The sequence below is a fragment of the Hippoglossus hippoglossus genome, chromosome 2 (genome assembly GCF_009819705.1).
Source record: "Hippoglossus hippoglossus isolate fHipHip1 chromosome 2, fHipHip1.pri, whole genome shotgun sequence".
Taxonomy (NCBI): domain Eukaryota; kingdom Metazoa; phylum Chordata; class Actinopteri; order Pleuronectiformes; family Pleuronectidae; genus Hippoglossus; species Hippoglossus hippoglossus.
This window is the reverse complement of record NC_047152.1, coordinates 7,834,494-7,858,141: the sequence shown is the minus strand read 5'-3', so window position 1 is coordinate 7,858,141 and position 23,648 is coordinate 7,834,494. Positions and strand designations below refer to the sequence as shown.

General features: G+C 45.0%; 1 protein-coding gene across 16 annotated transcripts in view; it reads left to right on the top strand.

Moving 5' to 3' along the window:
• Positions 1 to 23,648, top strand: part of dmd (dystrophin) — a 177,103-nt gene that overhangs the window by 144,578 nt on the left and 8,877 nt on the right. For 8 of the 16 annotated variants that reach the window (XM_034605352.1, XM_034605394.1, XM_034605431.1 and 5 more), the window contains 11 exons: positions 3,527 to 3,562; positions 14,043 to 14,104; positions 14,221 to 14,295; positions 16,019 to 16,220; positions 16,314 to 16,399; positions 16,550 to 16,707; positions 17,807 to 17,973; positions 18,701 to 18,812; positions 19,663 to 19,799; positions 20,837 to 20,875; positions 21,725 to 21,790. In XM_034605352.1, the coding sequence (XP_034461243.1) occupies positions 3,527 to 3,562; positions 14,043 to 14,104; positions 14,221 to 14,295; positions 16,019 to 16,220; positions 16,314 to 16,399; positions 16,550 to 16,707; positions 17,807 to 17,973; positions 18,701 to 18,812; positions 19,663 to 19,799; positions 20,837 to 20,875; positions 21,725 to 21,790 (1,140 nt within the window). Of the gene's footprint in view, positions 1 to 3,526; positions 3,563 to 5,803; positions 6,067 to 14,042; positions 14,105 to 14,220; positions 14,296 to 16,018; positions 16,221 to 16,313; positions 16,400 to 16,549; positions 16,708 to 17,806; positions 17,974 to 18,700; positions 18,813 to 19,662; positions 19,804 to 20,836; positions 20,876 to 21,724; positions 21,791 to 23,648 lie in introns of those variants that run through there. The other 8 variants (XM_034605442.1, XM_034605412.1, XM_034605373.1 and 5 more) reach the window with 4 other exon arrangements.

Below are 23,648 nucleotides of genomic sequence, written 5' to 3'. Positions count from 1 at the left end.
GAACTCCAGATACTTTCCTAAACTTTTCGTGAGGGCCTGTGTGTGAGAAGCTTCCTGCTGAAGACATAAAATCCCTTTTAGAGGAAGGAGTGCATTTTTAGCAACAGATAAATCCATGTTCAGAGCAACAGGACAGTGTGTGTTCATGGTAATGAAGCTACGTGTCACCCAGAGTAGGGATGTGACTCACTGATGTAAATGGTCCTTGCACTGCATTAATAGCTCTGTTCTCGTCTTAACAACCACTCAAAGCACTTTACACCCCATTCCCACAGTGTTGCTATATATATAAAGCACTTCTCTACTCATACACCCCATCACATATGAGCCCCCGGGGAACTCACACATGTGGACTGACGCAGTCAGGAGTCAAACCAACAACCTTGTGATCAGTGAACGACCGGCTCTTTACTCACTGAGCCTCAGCCGCAGTGTTTAATAGACTTTGGATACACACACAACACTTGTACGTTGTAAGATAGGTTCAGTGTTGGTTTGGTTTTGCACTTTAGTTAATAATAATATGACTATCACCAGACTTATGAATGGATCTAATTTTAGTTCTAAAAAGTTCAATCTGAGTTGCTTTTTACTTTTCTTTGCTCCATCTTCATCGACATGTCTTCTACATGTGAAACCCGCTCACATGTTGGACTCTCCTCGCTCGCTCCACATGATGTCATCTCAGAAACTTGGACCTGATACACGTCTGGACTGCAGTTTACCTCCGTGCTTCATCGAGCGCTGAGAGGAATCATGAGCCACATTATTGGTGTCATTTTGATCTTAATTTACCAGGAGACCAGTGACAGATCCCACTCGCTCTCATCAGTGATGCTCAGCTTCACAGTGGTACAGTAAAGCTGAGCGCTGCCTGGGCCACTGGGCTGCTCCACTTGTGCTGTTCAGGCACTTCAGTGATTTGCTCAAGGACCTTTCAGCAGTATTCATAAGGAAGAGGGGTGCACTTCATTTCAGTCTCTGAGCGGGGGGGGGGGGGGGGGGGGGGGGGGGGGGGGTACTTTGTAAGCACAAGCCTCATTCAACTTTTAAACTACAGCATCAAAACTTATGTAATATATGCAACATATTAATATGTTAGACTTTGATTTGAGATGTTTTGTTAAGAGCACATGTTTCCACAAAGCTTCTTTCTATCCAAAGTGTCCTTGAGCAAATGACTCAGTTTTGGTCTTACCTTGGGCTGCAGCTTTTTAACTGCAGGGTTATATGAGGGAGGCCAGATGCAGCCCAAATGTTGTTTTCTCACTTTTAATAACGTAAGACTTGATTGGTAATCGTGACTGGGTCTTTCAATCCCAGTGGATCATCACTCTGCTTTATTGGGGATATTCTGATGAAGGGCAAATGGTTTGCCATCTGAGGATGTTATTGGGATATTCGGGTGGATACCAGATCTGATCCTTGTTCCTCCAGGAGCTCAGCTTTTGCTAGTCTCTCATGGCAATCACTTACTGGACCAGGTGATGTCCTTCCTTTTCCACCATAGCCAATGGTTCGGTATCAGGCCTCTGACTCCTTATTCCACCTCGACAGGGAGCACCCTGACGTTCCAGCCTCGATTTTTACAGTGTGACACATGTCCCTGTTTAGTCTTTAGTCTTTAGTCTCGGACAGTGTCTCTCCTCTAATACCGTCAAAGATTCATCCATTCTGTCATGCTATCTCTTTCAACTATTCATCCATCATTTCATATTTATGTATTTCTTCAGATATTGACACTTTGTCCATCCCCCCATGCATTCATCCATATATCTGTCCCTACATTCAGCCCTGGATTGTGTTGGAACTGACTGATTTGTAACGCTGGCACACTGTATCTTAAAGACCCAGAACAAATGTGATTGTATCTCGACAGAGGTTCAGAGCTACAGAAAAGCATCGGTGGTGGTTGAACAGTTTTGGTCGGGGGTGTTTTATCACTTGGCTCATGAACGGATGATAAGCTTGTTTGTCCTCTGGCTGGAAGCTGAGTCACAGCGCTGTTCCTTCAGGAAGGTCAAACATTTTGCACTCTGGTCCTTCTGGTGTCGTTTTTTTTTAAACAGATTTCCAGCTAAACTTTAAAATCTCACAGGATCCTTTAACATCATCAGTGCAATGTAGGGACTTGTAACAATGTTCTGCAACCCAGCTGAAACTATGGTGCTAGGTTATCCACATGGGTCTATGTACAGTTTGAAGAGCTCAGCTGAAGTTTATATGAAAACAAAACTAAAAGTATGCAACGTTGGTCTCCACGGTGAAATCAACCTTCTCCCCACAGCTGAATATAAACTGTGTTTGCAAGGCTCAAATAATCTCATTTACAATATTTCTTTAAACTGTCACCCAGATGCTATGTTAGTGAGGGCTCAGTAGAAAAGAAAATTGATTTAATTACTTCATTATACTTGTCGTGGAGCAGTTGAGTCCCAGGTCGCACTGCAGTGTTCTGGTGAATGCTGGGAGCCCGTTTACCACTCATCAGCAGTGTTGGAGGTGGGATGTGTTGGAGGAGTAGGAAGCACAGTCTTACAACTTGTGCCTCAGCTCAGCAGGACGCACACACACAGGCGTCCGACTGTTGCTGAGTTGGTCCAACGAAGGAATTCCACTGAGTTAAAGACGGGAGATAATTGGGTATTTATTAGAACCATGTGGAATCATTTGTCTGCACGATTCGTTACATTTTATGAAGGTTATTTGTTTTTTAGGCAACAAGAAAATGTCCTTGTTAATTTAAGAAGGTTAGAGAAAGGCAAAACTTGACATTCCAACCGTGGCTCCATCTCTTGAACACTACTACACAGACATTAGCTCCAAATGACGTCAGCGGGGCAAGATGGCAGCATTCGTATCCTGGATATGTTGGCTTCATTTCTGTCCGTTTTCCGTCTCTGAACAATGTTCAGTCCCTGTGTCAAAGAGACTCTAGCACAACGTATTTCACAAAAAGGCGCAGATGGACTTGGTTGTTCCACTTTTTGAAGTGCCTGTGCGATTATCCTCTATTCATCGCCTTGTTTCAGTTGCCACAGCAGCTGCTGTTCCCCCCAACACATAAACACACACACACACAAATATTAGCATTACATTAAAAATTAATCAGCGTTAATGTGCTGTTAAAGCTCAGCTTGAAGAGAATCTATTGTATTACAATCGCTCTCACGTGGCTTTATAAGGTCAACATGTACAACTACCATTACCTGCACATTATGAAACATCTGTTCAGAGAGAATCAGACATGAGGACGTGAAGCTAGATGCCTCTCAGTGAGTTCGAGTCCTCCACCTTTACATTCCTGACTCACTTCCTGCTTCTTCTACTGTCACAGAGCTCTCACAGGGTTGGTAATCATCAACTAGCAGCTTGGCATGTTTAACTCTGAGTGATTCCATTAACCGGCACTGCACGCTTGGTTTCTCTCAAAAGTTTTTAACGCTTAGTTTGATGTGGAATTAACCGAGAGCGTGAGGAGGGAGGAGGAGAAGAGAAGTGACAGATTCCTTCTCTCCACATGCAGAGAGAAAGCTGGACCCGACCAGATCACCGAGACGCTGTGAGTGCCAGCTGACCACACACACACACATCCCTGTCTGCACACCCACACGTGCACACACATACACACACAAGAGATAAACACTTTTAGCATGAACACACACGCAAAATATACAAAACAAACACATGCACATAAATTATGCATATATCTAATACACTGCATATGGCCTGAAGTATGTGCAAACATCCCTCAAGCACAGTACAGTACATTTTTGAGGTATTTTCCTTTAATGCATTGAAAAATGTACTCCCTTACTTTTCAAATATTGTGTTTTTACACGACTACATTTATCGTAAAGCTATAATTATAAGATACTACAGTATATAGATTGTACTGATTTGTTTGTACAATTTGTTCAATGCAACATCTTCAAAAACCTACTACTGTCAAATACTTTTACGTCTTGATACCTGTAGTATATTTATTACACAATATTAAGGTACATGCACATCGCAGGCTTCACACACTGCAGCAGCCAGTGCACAAACATACAACACACCTACTCAGGCTTTAGCCTACACACACTTAACACACCCTCACTGTGTCTCATGCATACAAACACTCTGTGGTGCACACTCAGGCACCGTGCAGCAGCATACGGACGACCAACTGCTCCTCGTGCACCATCGCTTGTCTGCTTCTGGAGATGATTCCCTCGAACTTGTACCATCCATCTTGAGAACACCCCCACCCCCCCCTCTCTCTCTCTCTCTCCCCCCGGGTGTGTTAGATTTGCCTCAGTGCAAGCGAGCTCCCCCACGGGTGGAGCACTCACTTTAAAACCATATTCCCCCAAACAATCAGGTGTCGGAATTTGATTTGTGTTGAATCCGTTCCACTCCGTCCTCCTCGTTTTGCACACACACACACACACACACACACACACACACACACCTGCACACACACACACTCAGGTATTAAACACACTGTTGTGGGGGGGATAAAATAACAGTTGAGACTTGCCTATAAATTACAGGCTGGTGTCTGGTGCAACTCGGTCTTTAATTCTCCAGCCTTGAACACACTTGATCCCCCCCTTCCTCCTCCTCTTCTTCCTCTCCTCTCTCTCTCTCTCTCTTCCTGCTTCTCCTCTCTCCTGTTAAAAGCAAGAGGAGCACTTCTCTATCTCCTTCAACCTCTCCTTTCTCTTTTGGTCTCTGCTTCTTTCCCTCTCTTTCTTCCTCCCTGTCCCTCTTGTCTTTCACTCTCTCCATGGCCTTGAATGTGGAAATCTGTGTCTCTTGTAAAGCAGAGCAGCTCTCTCTCTCTCTCTCTCTCCCACTCTCTCTCCCTCTCTCACTCCCTCTCTCTCTTGTCAGGGAGGTGAAAAACCTCCTCGGATGGTGTCGAGGCTCCTTTGCTTTCAGATACAGTGGGATGGGGGAAGGGAGGCAGAGGCAGGGAGCCTCAGCTCCGCCTTGTCTAGCTGAGCTGTGTCAAGTTACCATGTGATAGTTGGGAGTAGCAGGGCAGTGTAGTGAGATATATTTCAAAATAGAAGCATCAACAATATCAGCTGCTTCAGTCATGCTTCATTTTTATTTTGTGCAGATAATTTGTCATATAGCCTTTAAACATTTATTCTACATTCACTTATTTATTCAGGATCTGTTACGCTGGTTATCTTGATTTTATTATTATGTAATGATACAGTTTCAAGAAAATGTTTTCAGACACGCACTGATCAACAACTTTTCCTGTGAGCCCCAGAGTAAAAAGTCTGAGTGAGAAAACTGCAGGAGAATGTTAGGAAACATTCCCAGTGAGCAAGTGGACGTGTTGATGAAGTTTGTAATACATGATGGACGACAATCATTTTCGGTCTTCTGGTGTAGACGGTGGATATCAGGTCCACGACTCCGTGGAGACATTTGGGCTAAACTCTATTAACAGCTATGTGCATACGAATGCAGATAAATTAAAAAGAAGGCAGCCGATGCAATTCGGTCAATGTGTTCTACATCTTTTGCTCTCCACTTATTTACCTGCAGGCAACCAAAGCCTGCTCTACAATCCCCAGAATCGTGTCCCTCGCCTCACAGCTTCTGCAGAATCTGTTCATAGAAATCACAATAGGAGGAATCCAGTGATATCAACTCGTCCTGTGTGTAAACAAGGGAAGCACCAGTATTTGCACCAGCAATTGCAAGTTGTGAGTCAATCTAGAGCTTTTACTTTGCAGCAGAAAGCAGGAAGTAGTATTGCTGTATTGTTGGAGCAGGACCCTCATGTGTCTGTGGCCATTCAGCCTCTGCAGCCCACCGCTGCTGCTTGCACAGAGGATCACACACACACACCAACACACACACACACACACACACACACACACACGGTGATCTTGGCCGCCCCTCTCTCTCTCTCTCTCCGGTGGTTGCCGACGCTTGTGCAGACCGCGGAGGGGCTCGGGGGGTTTATTGCCTCGGATTTTTTCCCCGGCAATCGGCTCATTTCCACGGGACTCGGAGGGCTGCGATCGGGCCGGCGATGCGGGAGCAGCTTCGGAAGTGAGTGCCGGGATGGTGGTGGGGGTGGGGGGGGGGGGACTGTTTGTGGGGGTGCGATATAATGGTGATGGTAATTGTGCGGGTCGTAATGCAGTAAACCGGCTCACGCTGGGGGTTTCAGTGTGCCGGGGACACGGAGATCCCCCCCCCCCCCCTCTCGCATTCCGCAGATAACGCACGGTTCTCTGGAATATGCGCAAAAATAGGCGTGGGAATGTTTCACAAACTGGACTTCAGCTGCATCGGGATTGAGACGTGCATGTGTACGTGCAGGGCTTCCTCACTTGTGCACAGACCTCAGCTCGTACGTGCACGTCCACCCCCCCCCTGAATGCATCTCCTCTGAATGTCACCCAGGCTGGAGCTGAACGCGTTTCGGGGCCGATTTTGGAGGCGCACGGTGAAATTATGCAAGTGTGAGTTGGAGATGTGTTCCGTGCCCGGGAGGGACAGAGCCCCGAGAAGGGACACGAACACAAGAGGTTGTGGGTTTTTAATGATAGAAATGCAGGGAAATGGTCTGTTTCGTGCCCATTGGAGTCCCGAGCAGCTCCTCTCTGCACAGCGGCTGGTGGCGGTGGTTGTTACCGGGGAAGCAGGCGAGGTGTGTGGTCACTGAAGCCCTCAGTCCCCCCCCCCCCCCCCCCCCCACCCCCCCCCCCCCCCCCCCCCCCCCCCTCCTCCTCCTCCCCCTCCCCTGGAACCGTGCATGTCCTTATTCTAAAAATCCTCCAGACCTGCTGTTGGGGTTGGAGGGACCGTGAACGCGTCAATGCAAACACTGCAAACCCAGATCTGTGTTGCATTGCTTTATTTGTTCCTCTGTTTATTTGTGTGTGTGGTGCATTTGCTGAGCTTCTGCAAAGGGGGGTGGAGGAGAAGGAGCAGCAACGAAGCCTAACGCTGTGTTGCATTCCTCCACAGTCAAAAACACTATCACCTCCGTGCCAGCAAAGCAGCACATGACTGGATCAGTGCGTCTCTGCGCGGTCTGCGTCGTGCACACTGATTCTGATGTGATGGGTAATTATGACAGGCCGTTTTCTTGTGCAGCGGATGTGTGATTTTCCTCCTACGTGCAGATCATCTGTTGATAAGTGGGGTACAGTTGTCCTGCATTGTAAATATCAACGTGTGTGTGCTCTCATTTCCACCTCTTTAGGGCCTTTTCCAATTGAATCACTGACCTTATCAGGAATAAAGCCAGAGAACATCATCTCTGAGCTCCTGGTTGAGGTTAGGCATGAATCGGTCATTGTTGAGGTGAGAGATAAGGTTTTGGTTTGGCAGTCCCACAATAATACGAAGTCAGCACAAGGTCCTGATAAGAGAAGCTGTGCAGACCTGTGAGTTGGTGAAATGAGAGCAGAGGATGCGGGCTGGTCCAGGTTTTTGGCAGCAGTGTGATGCAGGTGTGTGAGACAGAGAGATAGAGCATGTGTGCACACTGACTAAATCCAGCTGATAGGTAGAACGCACACACACACACTCACACAGCGATGGAGCTCCAGTTGCCGGATGGCAGAGCCGACATGCTCAGGCATGACTGTTATGTCTTTGTGTGTTTGCTGTCTTTGTATGTGGCGTCGATGATTATCAGCCTCTAGCTCCATTCAAGCTTAATCTCTGGCTTTTCCGGCTGAAGTTCGGCATCCAGGCGCAGTGATGGAAGAAAGTTTCCCACATGCAAGCCGCGGGCCTTTCCTGGTCAGGTGTCATGTTTGAATTAGTTATAATAAATTAAACAGTCTCCAGGGGATCGCAGCAGCAAGAGCTCATAATAAAAATACACCTATGGGCACATAAGAACAAACCAGATGCAGTTAATGAATTACACAGAGTGCCGGTGATGAGAGAGACATTTTGACAAGGAGCTTTCAGATGTTTTAAGATGATAGTTAATAATCATCAGTCTTAGACTTCAGGTGATAATTAACCCACCGGAATCCTGCTGCTCGAAACCCAAATTGTAGAAGATGAACATTCAGAACGAGAGAACATCTGCTCTTTTGGCTCAATTTAGTGAGTAAACTAGATCCACTGTCACGCCTGGGAAAATTAATCCTCAGAGGGCCTGGGGTTGTATTTTCAAATAAGACAAAGATTCCCTGTATCTAGAGAATGGATCTAATGAAAGATGCAGGAGGCTGAAGTTGAAAATATCCACCCACACAAACATCGGAGCTGATTGTACTGTTGATGATTATGGCGATGACGGATTAGATTTCACTGCTTTTGAAACGGTTGATAAAATAGCCAATGAGCTGTTTCACGAAGGTTGTTCCCGGTCTTTTATTTACCTGTAGTTTCAACCCTCTTGAAGCCAAAGGTATCACAGGATTTATTCCTCTCCCTTTAATGCAATGCCACATTGATTAGGACTGCGAGCAGAGGCTGTGAAAACGTAAACATTTGCCAAAGGTCACACAGTAAATAAATGTGCGAGGAATGAAATTGTTCCATCGAGCCCCGGTCGTTGAGGAGCCGCTGCACCGTGATGACTGTATGTTTTCTGGAGGCCTTCGCTTTATGTGCATCCGTAATTATATAGAAATGACACTTGTGACAAAGCCACTATTTTACGCTGTTATTTCAAACTGCTGAGAGCTCAGCTAATGCAGCGCTGTGATTGTTGGGCTGTGTGACATATGATGCTGTAACTAGAAGGGCACAAAGTCCACGGTCCATTCATTTTGAGTCCTGATGATTCAGTTACATCAGATTCTGATAAAAGTCTTAACATGTCCTGAATATACTTTTGCAAATAAAAGACCGTAGAAAGTATTAAACCGTCTTAAGTCCAGATCGAATGGGTCTTCATTTTTTAGTCACGTCACTGCCAAACCTAACTATGGAAATGACATCTATGATGCAAACTGCACTGTGTCTATATGTGCAAAACAGTTGAGTGAGAATAACTTCTTCACCACTTGCATTCTGCATATTGAAATAACTAAATATCCCATACAGCTACGCATTGACTGTCAGTAGCAGATCCTTCAACCGACCACAGACGTCCACTTCAATGATCACTCTGAGCACCGACAGGACAGCGAGTGGACGTCTGCGCACTAATTCATCTGTACAGTTTGTGTTGACAGGACATCAGCCTGAGTTCTGCAGACATCTGTTAGCTGCTGTTAGCTCCCCAGCAGGGACAGAACCCACACACCCCTCGGCCCACAAGCTCACGTCTCGTAGCCAGATTTAATATCTTGAACAAACACAAACGAGCATTAGGATCAGTGTGCAGAGGCAGGCTTCAGTCCATTGCCCATTTCACACTGAACACAAAAACTGTATCACCCTCTAACATCTGGCTTTTGTCTTCAGTGTGAACGGGTACAAGTGGTAATCACTGGGTGAGATGACACTGTTCTGCTTCTGATCACCATCCGATGGGGGGTGTTCTCAGCAGCAGGGACACAGAGACTGGTCAGAAGTGAGAAAAAGGAAATGCAGCCAAATACAAAGACGTCCTTGAAGAAATCTGTTTAAAAGTGCATTTGGTGAGACAGAGATGGTTCACCTTTCTGCAGGATGTGACGTGCAGCCAAGACAATACTGGAGTGTCCTCAGGACAAGTCTTTGACCGTCCTTGAGTGGACCAGACCAAGCTCAGACTTAAACCTCCCAGAATATCTGTGGAGAGACTTGACAATAATGTTTTCCATCCAATCTGATGGAGCTTGAGAGATAAAATGTACAAATCTACGTGTACAGAGCTTGAAGGTTCTCAGTTTTATTTTGACATGTTCCTTCTTTCCTATGAACATGCATTGTGGTTTATTTTGACACAGTCTGCTGCTCTAAATACTCAGCAGAGCACTAAATGTGGATTAACCTGCAGCTCAATATAGTTCCCAGCAAATGCATTTCCTCCAGTTTGAGTAACATTTGATAAAAACTACAGGGATCAGCAGTCGTTGTTAACAACCAGAAAAATAGAGAACAACTACTCACGTAATAATAATAAATCTAATGATGTGGAATTAAGATATGAAAATATATCATGTATCTAAAATAGTCCCCCGTCTTTATGTTAAACGAACACAAGGAAAGTGACGTAATTATATATATCGTACAGCTCAGTGTGATGAATTGGGTTCTGTTGGTGCTTTTAGTTTGTCTTTCACAAACAGCTTCCTCTAATAACCCGCTGATGAATATAGCTTTCATGCTTCTTTCTTTTCCCCTCGCGTTTTCCTCCTTGTCGCGTCCCGTCTCTGAAGGCCATTGTCTGAGCTCATTCAGAAGCCTAGTGTGCAGGAAACATTCTGCTGGGCTCACTCTCAATGATCGGCAGAGGAAGACATCACCATAGCCCATAAACCACCTTTAATCATTCACCCAAGAGCCGTAATTGACTGCAGCGAGAAGTGACACTCATGCCTCTGTGGGAATCCATTATTTAAAACGCCTATCTGTCAGCGCCGCAATAAGCTATTCAGCTGCCTGTTAACTGCAATATGTGGTATTGTGTGCTCACACATGTCTGTGTGTGGCGGCACGTGGTGTCTCATTGTTTGTCAAAGAACGACTGCAGCTCTTTAAGTTCTGCTCCTCAGAGGAATGTCTTATGAGGCTTAAAAACAACCCTTAAGAAATAATCTGACTTTTCCCTCAGTTTATCTTTAATAACTTTCCATCACGAGTGTCTGTTATTGTTATTGAAGCGTGGAGCCTTGATGACCCGACAGTAGAGGAATTTGACGAGTTAAAGCAGCTGAAACTAAAATATTTTCACAATCCATTACTATATACAATTAGTACCTGTGAAATTGCCTCTAATAATATCTCTGAAAAAAATGATCAGTCATTACGGTCTTTCTCTTACAGTTTGAATTCTGTGCCACTGCAGAATAGATAAGCACATCCGCCAAATGCCGTATCTGCTGTTTTGTGTTGTTATGTAACCCATTGATTAATTATTGACCCTGGGTTAGGGATCAACTGGCTTCGATCATCGCAGGTTTATGAAAATAGAAGTAATGAATTATTACGGCCGTGCTCCAGGGCTAGTCAGTGTCCTACTGTACGTCTGCGAGCCACAACAGGGCTGTGAGAGAAAGCAGCTGCGTGCTTGATGCCGCGCGGTCGTTCTAACCATCGGTCCGAGTGGCTCGGAGCAGCACTTCAGTGACGAGCTGAGTGACTGAGCTACTGTTTGCACAGACTCCGAGCTCAGAAGATTTTTAAGTAGCTCTTCACCACGGGACCCCTCTCCTCATTATCTGGAGTGGGAGTGTGGCAGAGAGGCAGAAAGGCCAGAGAGAGAAACACAAGGGCAATGCAGGGGGGGAAAAGTCAGGATATGGATTATTATTTGTATGTGCCTCCCACACAAAGGTTAACTGCAGGTGCACTTGTGTATGACCAGCTTGACGTGTGCTTTTAACAAGCTGGGCAGCGTTGCATTTGCGCCTCGACACGCTTAAGGCCTGAAAACAGTCTGCGGCGGAACGCTCAGCAGGCTTTTTGTCCCTGAATGATCCACAACACCCACGGTGTTCTATGGTCTCGCCCTCTTTCTACCTACTATTCACATGCATGTGAGCAGGATCACATACTGGAGTGAAGAAATGGGAATCTGAGTCCAGTTGGAGCTCGTGGAAATCTCAAAGGTCTAAATCCTCGTCTCTCCTCCAGCTCTTGTTCTCGTCTCATTTCACTTTCACGTCAGCTACCAAAGGGCTCTAATATTTAAATTTACTGGCACTGAATAGGCAATTTAACTGTCCTATATTTAACTTAATGACGAAAGTGTCACACACATACAGATTGATGCATACTCTGGGATAAGAAGCCTCTCTCATTTCCAGGACTGCAGGGAGCCAAATGTCTATTTATTAACCATCTGACATATAAAGTGGAAGGCACTAGAAACCATTCCCCGACATTCCACTGTTCTCCATCTCCTGTGAAAGACTTCAAATATTGGATGCGCCCTGCACAGACGTCTCAGGCATTCATTTATTTATTTTTGCCGAACTAACTGGATGCACTTGGTTATTAATACAACCGGAATTAGCCGTCAAGATTTTGTTATCATGTTAGTACAACAATTATTTCCACAGCAGCTAAGTGGAACTAATGAGCAGGAAAATCTGCTCTTTGCTTTACAGTAACATCATTACTTTCTTTTTGCCACCGTTTAAAATACGTAGTGTTTTAATGATTTCTAGATGGCATTTGGTTTTTAAGTGGGTGTTATGGATTGCGTGGAATGCAAATTAGAGCTCAGGTCATGACACTTATCTTTGGATTTAACTGGAGTTGGCCTTCGTACAACTGCAGCAAATACTGACACAAAAAAAACTGTGAGTAAACACCTTATTCTTACAGCTTCTTCACCCTCCACAGAATAGACTGTGTATTTCGTGTACCTGGTGCCTGGCTGCAGTTTAGGTCGTAAATCCTTCCAAACTAAAAGGTCAAACTACTCATCAAATCACTTTTACTATTTTGATTTAATAAGTTATGTGATGCCTTTTAAAATTGGGGTGAAGCATCACGATTGACAGCTGAGACTGACGACGTCGAGAGTCGTGAAGTTGAGACCATTTATATTTGCCCATTTTCTTGCATGTGTCATCTTCTGGTTTCTTTAGGCCTGATTCATCTCCTGTGACAGCCTCATTGTTCTCTTTGTCCTTTGGAAATTGTTGTCAGAAGCTCTTTATTTCGCCAAGTGCACGGGTCACAGAGAAGTTAACTCGGCTAATTAGCGCTTACCCATGAGCAGACAAATACACAAAGAGCGCGCTGACAAAATTCAACAGGAGCTCGAATTGTCGGACGGGTTTTAAGACCTTGTCTGAGACGCTTGAATTCTTTAAATCTCACTGTGTTGACTTCATTTATTCTGGTTTAGGAGAAAATACACATTCTGACTCTCCTTTCACTTGTACACTCAATCTGCTTGACTCCAACACACTCACACACACACACACACACACAAAGACACAGGCGAATCTCCTGTGAGTGGCGAGCAGCAGTCACGAGGAGAGAATGTGTGCGGGGAGAATGACACAGCAACCATCTATCTCTCTTTCTCCCTCTGCCTCTTTCACTTCTCTGCCACTGTTATGCTGGGAGGAGTGTGTGTGTGTGTGTGTGTGTGTGTGTGCGTGTGCGTGTGGCGGGGGCCTGTGTGGATTCGTGCCACAGTGGGTTGTTATTTTCTCAGATTATGAGATGGAGAAAAGAAATGTACAAACAACGGGATTAATGTCATAGCGTGGGATTTTGGGGAAGCTGATCTAATTCATAAGCGACTGACATTCATTTTCATGTTACCCAGAAGGACGCTCTATCTCCTCTCTGTTTTTTTAGGACACATCCATGCATCTGTGAGCACTAATAGGCAAACGCTCAATTATTTACCTTCCTATTAGAAATAAAATCTACAATCTACAAGAAGTAAATTCATGATAAATACGGTTTCAGCCACATAAAAAGTTTGTTTGGTAACGACAATCTCGGTGGATTTGTCCGGCACTTTCTGTCCAGCCTGTGGATAAATTGCCCAGAAATCGTATCCAGACATTTATGTTCCCAGCAGCTGAATCCTTCTGACTCTAGTGATGCCCTAACTTCCCATCTGCTGCGGCCATGGGCTTCTTATTTTTGCTCTTTGGTGAAATATAAATGTCAACTCTTGGATGGATTGTCATTAAATCTGGCTCACGCCTCCATGTTCCCCGTCAAGATGATCTGTTGCCATCATCCGGCCCCATCAGCTTCACCTGTACTAGTGTTTAATGCTTATTCATTGTTCGCAAATTGCTGAATTAAGATGGTAAAAACATTGTAGTAAGTCTGCAGGGAATTTAATTTGACCAGTAGCTAACATGGCTGCTGCAGGTATAACCCAATTACCAGTAAAGATCATTCCAAGGAGGTTTATGCTGAGTTTCCCTGAATTGATGATCAACTCAACATCTGACCTTTGTGTCTCTTCTGTCTCCTTCCAGCCACCAGACCCAGACAACATGCTGGGACCATCCCAAGATGGCCGAGCTCTACCAGTCTCTGGGTAAGATGCATATTCTCTCGCTCTAAGCTTTAGTTGGATTAGACGCAGTAGAAGTAAGACACTTCCTCATCATCTCTAACTGTGTTTTGTTCTTCCTTCTTGTTTCCATCCTTCAGCCGACTTGAACAATGTTCGATTCTCGGCCTACAGAACAGCCATGAAGCTCAGGCGCCTGCAGAAGGCCCTCTGCTGTAAGTATCCTCCTCCGACGACAGCACTTTATTAGGAACACCATACTAACATGAGGTAGTTTCTTCCTTTGCTCTCAAGCAGGATTTTGTGACAAGGAGCATTGTTATACTGGGAGTTCCCATCAGACTGTGGCTTTCGAGTCACGATTGATTAGTAATAAGGGGGCAAAGTGTGTCAAGAAAACGTTCCCCACTCCATTACACCACCAGCAGCAGCTTGGACCGGTGACAGGAGGCAGGTTGAGTCCATGGATTCTTGCTATTGATGCCAGATTCTGAGCCGACCATCTGCAGCCTCAGCAGAGACGCACACTCATCAGAGAAGGCTGCAGCCAGTCTGGCCATTCTCCTTTGACTTACCATATCCTCAGTGAATACTCTAGTGATTGTTGTGTGTGTGTGAACCAGCAAACCCATACTCACACCATCATGCTGTGGTCAAACTCACTGGGATCACGTTCTGCTGTTTGATGTGAGCATTAACTGAAGCTGCTGAGCTGCAGCTGCAGGATACTGTTGCTGCCACGTGATTGGCTGATTGGATAATTGCATGAATGCAGATGTATAGGTTTTCCTAGTGAAGTGCTTGGTGAGTACAGGATGTGTATATATAACTGTGCTGTATGTGTCATATAGAGGTGTTTTGCCCCTTGCTTCAAGTACTTCCTCATTATGAGTGCTCCTCTCATTGTGTTCCAGCCCTCCTACACGTCTTTGTTCTCCCTCACTTTCCATCTCCATGTTTCCTTTTTCTATTCACTCTAATGCCATGTTGTTTTTCTTCGTCTTACATAGTCTCCTCTTCTTCCTCTTCCCTCGTCTTCCTTTTTCGTCTCTCTACTTCTATCGTCTTTGCCTCCCTGCTCTAACTGCTCCTGTGTGTGTGTGTGTGTGTGTGTGTGTGTGTGTGTGTGTGCGTGTGCGTGTCCATATGTGTGTTTACTCATCCCTCTCGTCTCTCGCCGGTGGATCTGTGGAGAGTGTGACCGCCTACGAGCTGTTATGTGTGTGATATGTTTGAAGGCGTATAGCCGGTTGCAGCCGTATCGTACAGAAGCACTATTCGTGTTCTCTGTTCTAAAAATACAAATGAGCAGGTTTGGTGGTTAAACCCTGACGAAGGCAGCGTGCTGGTCGAAACTCTTCTGCTTTTTGTTTGTCTCTTTCCGTAACAATTGGTGGACATTTGTTTCTCTGTCGTCCCCTTTCTCTTCTAAAAATGTCTTTAAAAATACATTTATCAACCAACTTAGCTTCAGGTAGAAATCTGGACTGCAGTATATTTGTTATGACAAGAAGAAATCTAAATGTTAATCTAAATGTTAAAACTAGAAACATATTACCTTGCAAAATAGAAGTTCAGCTTGCAGCCTTCATCCCGTCAGTACAGGTATGAATCTGCTCATTTGTAGGCAGTAATTAGCCTTGAGCCGACTTATCGGTGGTGCAGGGATTATTAGAAGTGTGTTTGGCCTTTTCTCAATATAATCACACTCTCCTCCTCTTTCTGTCCTTTACTGGACTTAGTGAACGACAAAGATTAATAATGTGATATTCTATGGATCCCTTGAGGGAAGTCCCCCCCCCACTACTGTCCTTGAGCAGCAGTGAGCTCGAGGACACTTGGAACATTTAAGTGTCCAGTCTCGTTGAAAGACGGTTTGAGCACAGCCGCAGGGCGCAGTGTGAGAACTAACCACCTCCGCCCCCCTTGTGTCTGCAGTGGACCTGGTGAGCATGCCCGTGGTGTGCGAGGTGCTGGACCAGCACGGCCTGAAGCAGAACGAGCAGCTGCTGGACATCTCCCAGCTGGTCACCTGTCTGACCAGCCTGTACCAGCGGCTGGAGCAGAGCCACTCGCACCTTGTCAATGTCCCGCTGTGCGTCGACATGTGTCTCAACTGGCTGCTCAACGTCTACGACACGTGCGTATACAAACACCTCACATGCACGCGCAGAGAAGAGCTCCCATTATTTCAGTGAGATTTAACGTATTCTAACATGTTGTTTGGTGGTAGTGGTCGCACCGGAAAGATCCGGACTCTGTCGTTCAAAACTGGAATCATCTCGCTCTGCAAGGCTCACCTGGAGGATAAATACAGATGTAAGTCCTTCAGTTTCACTGCATGATGTTCAAGTGCATCATTTCCACTTGTCTATGTGCACAATCCATCTCCTGCTCTTATTCCCTGTTTTCTCCCACTTCCTCTCTCCAACCTCCGCTCCCTCTCCTCCCCATCGCTCCCTCCTCCAGTCTTGTTCAGACAGGTTGCCAGTGCGACCGGTTTCTGTGACCAGCGTCGCCTCGGCCTCCTCCTCCACGACTCCATCCAAATCCCCCGACAGCTCGGCGAGGTCGCCTCCTTCGGCGGCTCCAACATCGAGCCCTCCGTCCGCAGCTGCTTCCAGTTTGTGAGTCTCACACAAAGTTGGCATTCTACTTAAACTTTCTACAGATTCATGCAAATGTATATTTATATATGTTATTCAGATGTCTAGACAGTTTATTCACACTGATGCCTAAGGCCATCCAGATGAAGGCCACATATTACTTTTTATTATTTGTTTACTCCAGGCTTTATCAGGTCTGTTTATATAAAAGAACTAGATTGTCACTTAGAGCGAAGCTGGAAATTAAGGGCAAAACAAAGGTAAAAGAACAAGGATAAGAAAAACAAGAGGTGGATGAAACGCATCACGTAAACATGGTGAGAAGCTGAGAGTGTGTGTGTGTGTGTGTGTGTGTGTGTGTGTGTGTGTGTGTGTGAATGTTCGTGTCAGACAGGAGAATAAAATGAACAAGACTGGAGGGGATCAAACAAATCATCTCTTACAGCTGCAGAGTTATTGCTCAAATGGAAACAAGGACATATTTTATTGACAAGCCAGAAAGAAAATCTCACACAAATTGGACAGCATCACCACGAAATACACTACATACAATATATAGGTTTTGTGTCTGGCTCTAATGATTTCAGAAACTGTCACCAACAGGAGGCATTTGTTCTCGTTCTCAGTGACTCTGAGGCGTAAGAACATCTGATAAATTCACTTTGTCAACATAACACACATTCACAGCAGGTGGACCTATCCAGCCCTAAACTGGAGATGGTTGAGAGTCATTCCAGCTGCTTCCTCTGAGGAGTGGGTGTGCTGTGCATGTGGGTGTGAGGTAGGGGGGGGGGGGGGGGTACTGGGATCAGTTCCATGGAAACTCCAAAACCCTGGAGTTCCCAGAGTCTCTGCTGATGGGAAAGTGATGCATGGAGCTAATATGTCGTGTTTTTACTGTTTTTGTTTCCCATCTCTGCAACTCTCAGGAGACTCTTTTTATTTTTAAATATATTTTGCGGTGTAATTTGAATACATAGCTAAACAAAGACGTAAAGGAAAAGGGCTTGTGATGGTCTATATTTCCTTCTCCAGATCATTTCTACCAGATGGGAAAATATTCCACTGCATTAAAATAAAATGTCACTTTTTATCCCATGTTTCCTGTCACATTTCTCAGGCCAACAACAAACCAGAGCTAGAGGCGGCCATGTTCCTCGACTGGATGCGTCTGGAGCCCCAGTCCATGGTGTGGTTACCAGTCCTGCACCGCGTGGCTGCTGCCGAGACGGCCAAGCACCAGGCCAAGTGCAACATCTGCAAGGAGTGTCCCATCATAGGATTCAGGTACGGAGGAGGCAAACAATCACAGCAGAAGCACTTAAGACGTAGCTAACTGGTTTTCTGGATCCACTAATAAATCAGAGTTTTAGGTATTACCATAAATAATCCTGCATGAGCTCCATTGCGAGCTTGTGCATAACTCATCAGACTCGAAAGCATTTTGTTTTGCGTCATTATTCAAGTAAAAACACATTAACTTGACCCACTTGATAAACGAGATCGCTCTCCGTCACCAGTCTAGCTCCAGCTGTGAAGAGGCTTGTAAACCTATTTATCGCCGTAATCTAATTCAGCGGCAGTGGCTGGGTAGTAAAACGGCACACTGGTACATATGAATGATTGATGATGTGATTACGGTGACAGAACTCTCGTCTTGTTTGTTAACCCCGGCCCTTAAAGCAGTGGTGGAACCCAGGCGTTGGAAGGCTGGGACCTGTAAAAGGAGGTGGGACTCCTCTGTTGTTGGTGCGCCCCCTTTCATGACAAGAGCTGTGATAAATTGTAATAGAGTCTCAGGGCCAAGGAGTAAATTTCTCATTTAGGTACCAGGCTGGAAGAATTTTAACTGCTCCTACCCTGGGGAAAACAAAGCCATAAATTTCCCTCTTTTGTCTTCTTCTGCCTCTTGTCTTTCTTCCACTTCCTTCTTCTTTTATTTACATTTGCCCCTCCCACCTTTGCTCTGCCCTTCTCTCTTCCTCTCTTCAATCTTTTCCCTTTCTCTCACCAGATATCGGAGTCTGAAACATTTCAACTATGACATTTGCCAAAGCTGCTTCTTCTCTGGTCGCGTTGCCAAGGGCCACAAGATGCAGTACCCCATGGTCGAGTACTGCACTCCGGTATGAATACTATTATCATATCCCTGCTCTGCAATGTGTAAATGAAATGAAAATGAAAACCGCGAGGATGTGAAGTAGCCAGACGATAAAAAAAACATTCTGAAAACTAATAAACCTCCAGACTAAGATGTAAATATCCTGCAAACATGAGCTCCCATGTCTGTACATGAAATGACATATTCTAAGAAATGCTTCCAGTGAGTCAATCTCAATATCTACAAATATAGTTTTTACATTTCTGTTCACGCACAAATTGGAAACAAGATCCATGATAATTAGTAAAATGTTTGGAGGTGCTGGAAGGCAGGTGCTTGCTCTTGTCATCTCGCTTGGTGTTGAGCCTGGTACCACTTTGTGTCATGTGTAAGATGACACCCAATCATTTCAGTGTTGTTTACAGTGTGTTCTGCAATTATTTTAAATTCCTGGAATATCAAAAAACACTCCTAAGGGAAAGTGTGAGAATAACAAGAGCCTTTTTACAGGTGCAGAGAAAGGGTTAAAGTTTGATTTGTTTAGCCCAGACCCAGGGCTGAAATAAAAACACTGACTGAGAGACGTAAATCTGTTTCCTCTCTCTCGTAAATGTAATGACACACTCAGATCTGACAATGAGGGCATTAAGTTCACTTCACTGGACGTGTGAATAAAGTCAAAAGGGCCTGAAAGGTTCCCTTAAAGGTGTGTGTGTGTGTGTGTGTGTGTGTGTGTGTGTGTGTGTGTGTGTGTGTGTGTGTGTGTGTGTGTGTGTGTGTGTGTGTGTGTGTGTGTGTGTGTGTGTGTGTGTGTGTGTGTGTGCCCCACTCCCACACACTGAACAAAGCCACCTTTGTGTCCCGTCTCTCCACAGACGACGTCAGGGGAGGATGTCAGGGACTTTGCCAAGGTGCTGAAGAACAAGTTCAGGACCAAGCGCTACTTTGCGAAACACCCACGTATGGGCTACCTGCCTGTCCAGACAATCCTGGAGGGAGACAACATGGAGACGTGAGTTGCATAAAGACATTTCATTTAAACCCACGAGCAAAACCCACATGCATGCAGTGCAGTGTAGCTGGATAAGATTTGGGCTTGTTCTAAGCTAACACAACCATCTTATTTTCAGGTGATTAAACACTAATGAAAACAGGAATTTAAATATTACGCCCTGCCGATAGATCCGCCTAAATCCTACACACTGGACCTTTAGTCCAAACTGAAATTAAAGTTTGAAAGCAGTTTAACCACTGGGTTATGGGCGAGACTGTTCCTTGGCCGGCGTCTCGGGCGTTTGCCTGGCAACTGCTCAGAGCCAAGAAATAGTCCCAGCGAATAATCACATTTCTTTAAAGGTCAAACTCCTCCTTTAAAATGTCATAACAGCAGGGGTAAGAGGGGTCATTGGGGGGGGGGGGGGTGCTCAGGCTCAGTCAACTTTTGCAAACAGTTTCCAAGTTTTAATTATGGATGGATACAAAAGTCAAGGTTTTAACACCTAACTGCTGACATACTGTATGAACTCAGTAATATACCTGTGATTGGCTATAATGAGCTGATAATATCGAGCACGCTGATGTTTCAGTCTGCGTCCGTCATGAATATTTATCTCAACCTCTTATACCGCTATTGGCTAAAGATAAATCATTAATCAGACGAAAAGAAAATCATCAATAATGGAAGTATCGGCACTTAACTGAGATGCCGAACGTCTCCCTATTGTTTATGCAAGGCCAAGTATTAAGTGCTGTGGGACAGATGTGGAAAGCTGCACATCTGTCAGGCAGTTACTGTGCATTATGAATAAAGAGGATCCTCAAACTAAACCCTGTTATAAAAGCATCACAGTTTCAGGCATAAATCGTCTTTCAGTGAATATCGACACACACACGCGTGCGTGTGTGTGAGAGAGTGTCCATGCATGTTCATGTGCATCAGTTTAATCACCCAGTCTTCAATATAGTCTCACCGCTCCACTCCCACCATGCTTTGCGGTGCAGTGTCCTTCCACTTCCTGTGTCATCATCTCACGTTTTTTTGTCTTGCAGTCCTGTCACTCTGATCAACTTCTGGCCCGTAGACCATGCGTGAGTACCTGGCTCGCACATGCACCCACACACACACACACACACCAACCTAGAGTGGATGTAGCTCTCTAACGTTAACTCAATGTACAGTTTAATGTGACAAAGTCTTCATTCTACATAGATTGTCAATAGTGTGCAGGGTTTAGATACAGCAGCACAATGCCGAGCTGTAAAGGACTGTTGGCCTCCACCCACACCTCCCTCACCTCCACTTTTAGACCGAGAGGAGGACAAGGTAGAAGATATGAATAAATTATACCTCAAGCAGATGTGTCATCAATAGCATTTGAACGTTTTACAGAATGAGAAAAGAGAGGGATAGAAAAATGGTTTATATCAGCACACTGTAAGAGAATCCTAAACGATTACCAGAATGAAAGGCTACGCTGAACTTAACGAGTTATTCTCTGGCAGGTTTTCTTTTTATTTCTCCTTCACCTTTATGTCGAGGTAGGAACTCGTGCTTGAGTATTTTAAAGAGTCCGACCCTCATTTCTCAAGGACTGAACCACAACAGGAAAAGTTGTTTGAATCCTCAGGAGTCTCCTGGTTAATGATGTTAAAGAACCCGTCTTTCCCTGAGCAGACGTGGTGTGAGATCTTAGATCTGAGGCCTCTTTTGAAGTGAAGGCAAATGTATTCCAAGCGGAGAGTGCAGGGTACAAGCGAGGAGCTTATTTACAAAGCATTCCACACTGTCAGACATCCGTGCCTTGTACTGTCGCTCCCTCCATGCCTCTCCTGTGGATTTATGTGGCTTGTGTGCTTGTGCACTGGGATTAATGAGTCCCTCCTGGTTGCATTCATGAGTTCTACCTTCCCTCTTCTGTGTGCTCCTCTCTCTCACAGGCCCGGATCGTCCCCTCAGCTCTCACATGACGACACACACACTCGGATTGAGCACTACGCCAACCGGTAACACTCTGCTTTTAGCAGCAGCAGCTCCTCACTGCGTTGCGAACAGGACACGAGGATGTCACCTTCCTCACGCTATACTTTGTGCTTTCCCTGCTGCTTGTCCTCGGCCCTGCGTCACAGATAATGGCTCCTCCAGAGAGCCCTTCCAGACACCAGAAACATTTTGATTGATGTGATTTGGAATAATGACTTTGGGGAAAATACTAGAACACGCTTCCTGCACTTGGATGCCTGTCTTCTCCCCCCTCTGTGTTCAGGCTGCCGTTAACTCACAGGGGATCGGTTGCCCTGATTCTGTGCTGACAAAGTTTTGGGGAACTTTTCAGTCAACATTCTCACGATCATTACAAGAACCTTTAGTTAATAGTGTTTTTACCTCAAAATACGTGATTCCCACTTAGTGAAATATGCCAGTGACAGACCAACAGTAGCTTTTCCTCCTCCTGTTCGCAACTCAGTGAGCCCCGTGATTTAGGCTGAGTGATCTCATTAAATGTTAACACTGATGATGTGAGCCTGCCTCTCAGGCATATGTCATATGCAGTCAGTGTTTTTGCTCATCTTGTTGGAATATGGTTTAAAATGAAGTCAGATTTATTTCGAACAAGCCACAGAAGATGAGTTAGATCCCAAAAACTATTTTCCTGCTTCTTCCATGTCTACATGTAAGTATACACGTGAAGAAAGTTACACAAAACAACAAATGTCTAAATTACAGCATCACATGCTAAATAATCACACATCACAATAAATCCACATATTGTGTAAAACACTTGATTAAACACTGAGCACCTGAACCATAGACTTACTGTATAAGAGACAATAAACATTACTGATGCATATTTAAGTAAAACAAAACATCTTATTCCAGATCACTATTCCAACAATATTCATGACTGTATATGTCAATGCTTTGAAAGATGCTTATGCACGATTGTTGACTATTTAAAGATGGAGAATGGGGGTACCTTGACAAACTTGCATATAAATATCTTTTTATCACCGGGAGTTATGTAAAAGTTTCTCGAAACATATTCTCCCTGCAGCAGTTTCACATAAAAGAAAACAACTTACCACAGCAGCACTATTGGTTTAAATGCTGAGTGTGCCGAAAGGATTCTTTAGTCGGCTAATGATGAGGATGAAGAATGGTGTAAAGGCTGAACTAGAATGTCAAGATATCCCTTTGCAAACAGTAGAAACTGAATCTGTACACGATGATAAAGTGACGTGTTGACTTTTCGGTGAATAAGCATTCTGCAGTGAGAGTCCAACACATGCATATGCTAATGTCTCTGGGATGTCGCCTGCACCGTCCAACGTGCCAGCATGTGTGCCTCAGAAACCTCAATCCATCAATCCTGGGCTGGAGACGAGCCGCACTGACGCAATCAAAGCTTATTCACCAAAATATTTCAGTGTTCCTTCAGTTTCAGTTTGCGCCTGATCCTAACTGCGTCCACCGACCCGCCGCTGAGGGACAAGAAGCAGTCAAATCAATAACTCAATGAGTCCATCAAACAGCTGATCAATGGGTCATTGAATCAGTCGGGCACTGTTGGCATTCCTCTGCGGAGTCAGTGTGAGGTTTGAGCCACGGGCCGAGTGTTTGATCCCTGCAAGAGAGTGTCTGACACCACTCATTGTTGCCTCGGGCTAACACACACACACACACACACACACACACACACTCATATAAATATAGCAAACCCACACATGCTGACGGACACACATGCTGAGTCACACTCCCCGCCTCCGGCCCTGCGCTCTCAGCCTGTGTCACGTCTCGATCTGGCGGATTCCAGATACCGTCCAGCAGATAAAGGGAAAGTGGTAGGGCGAAGAAGTAACATAA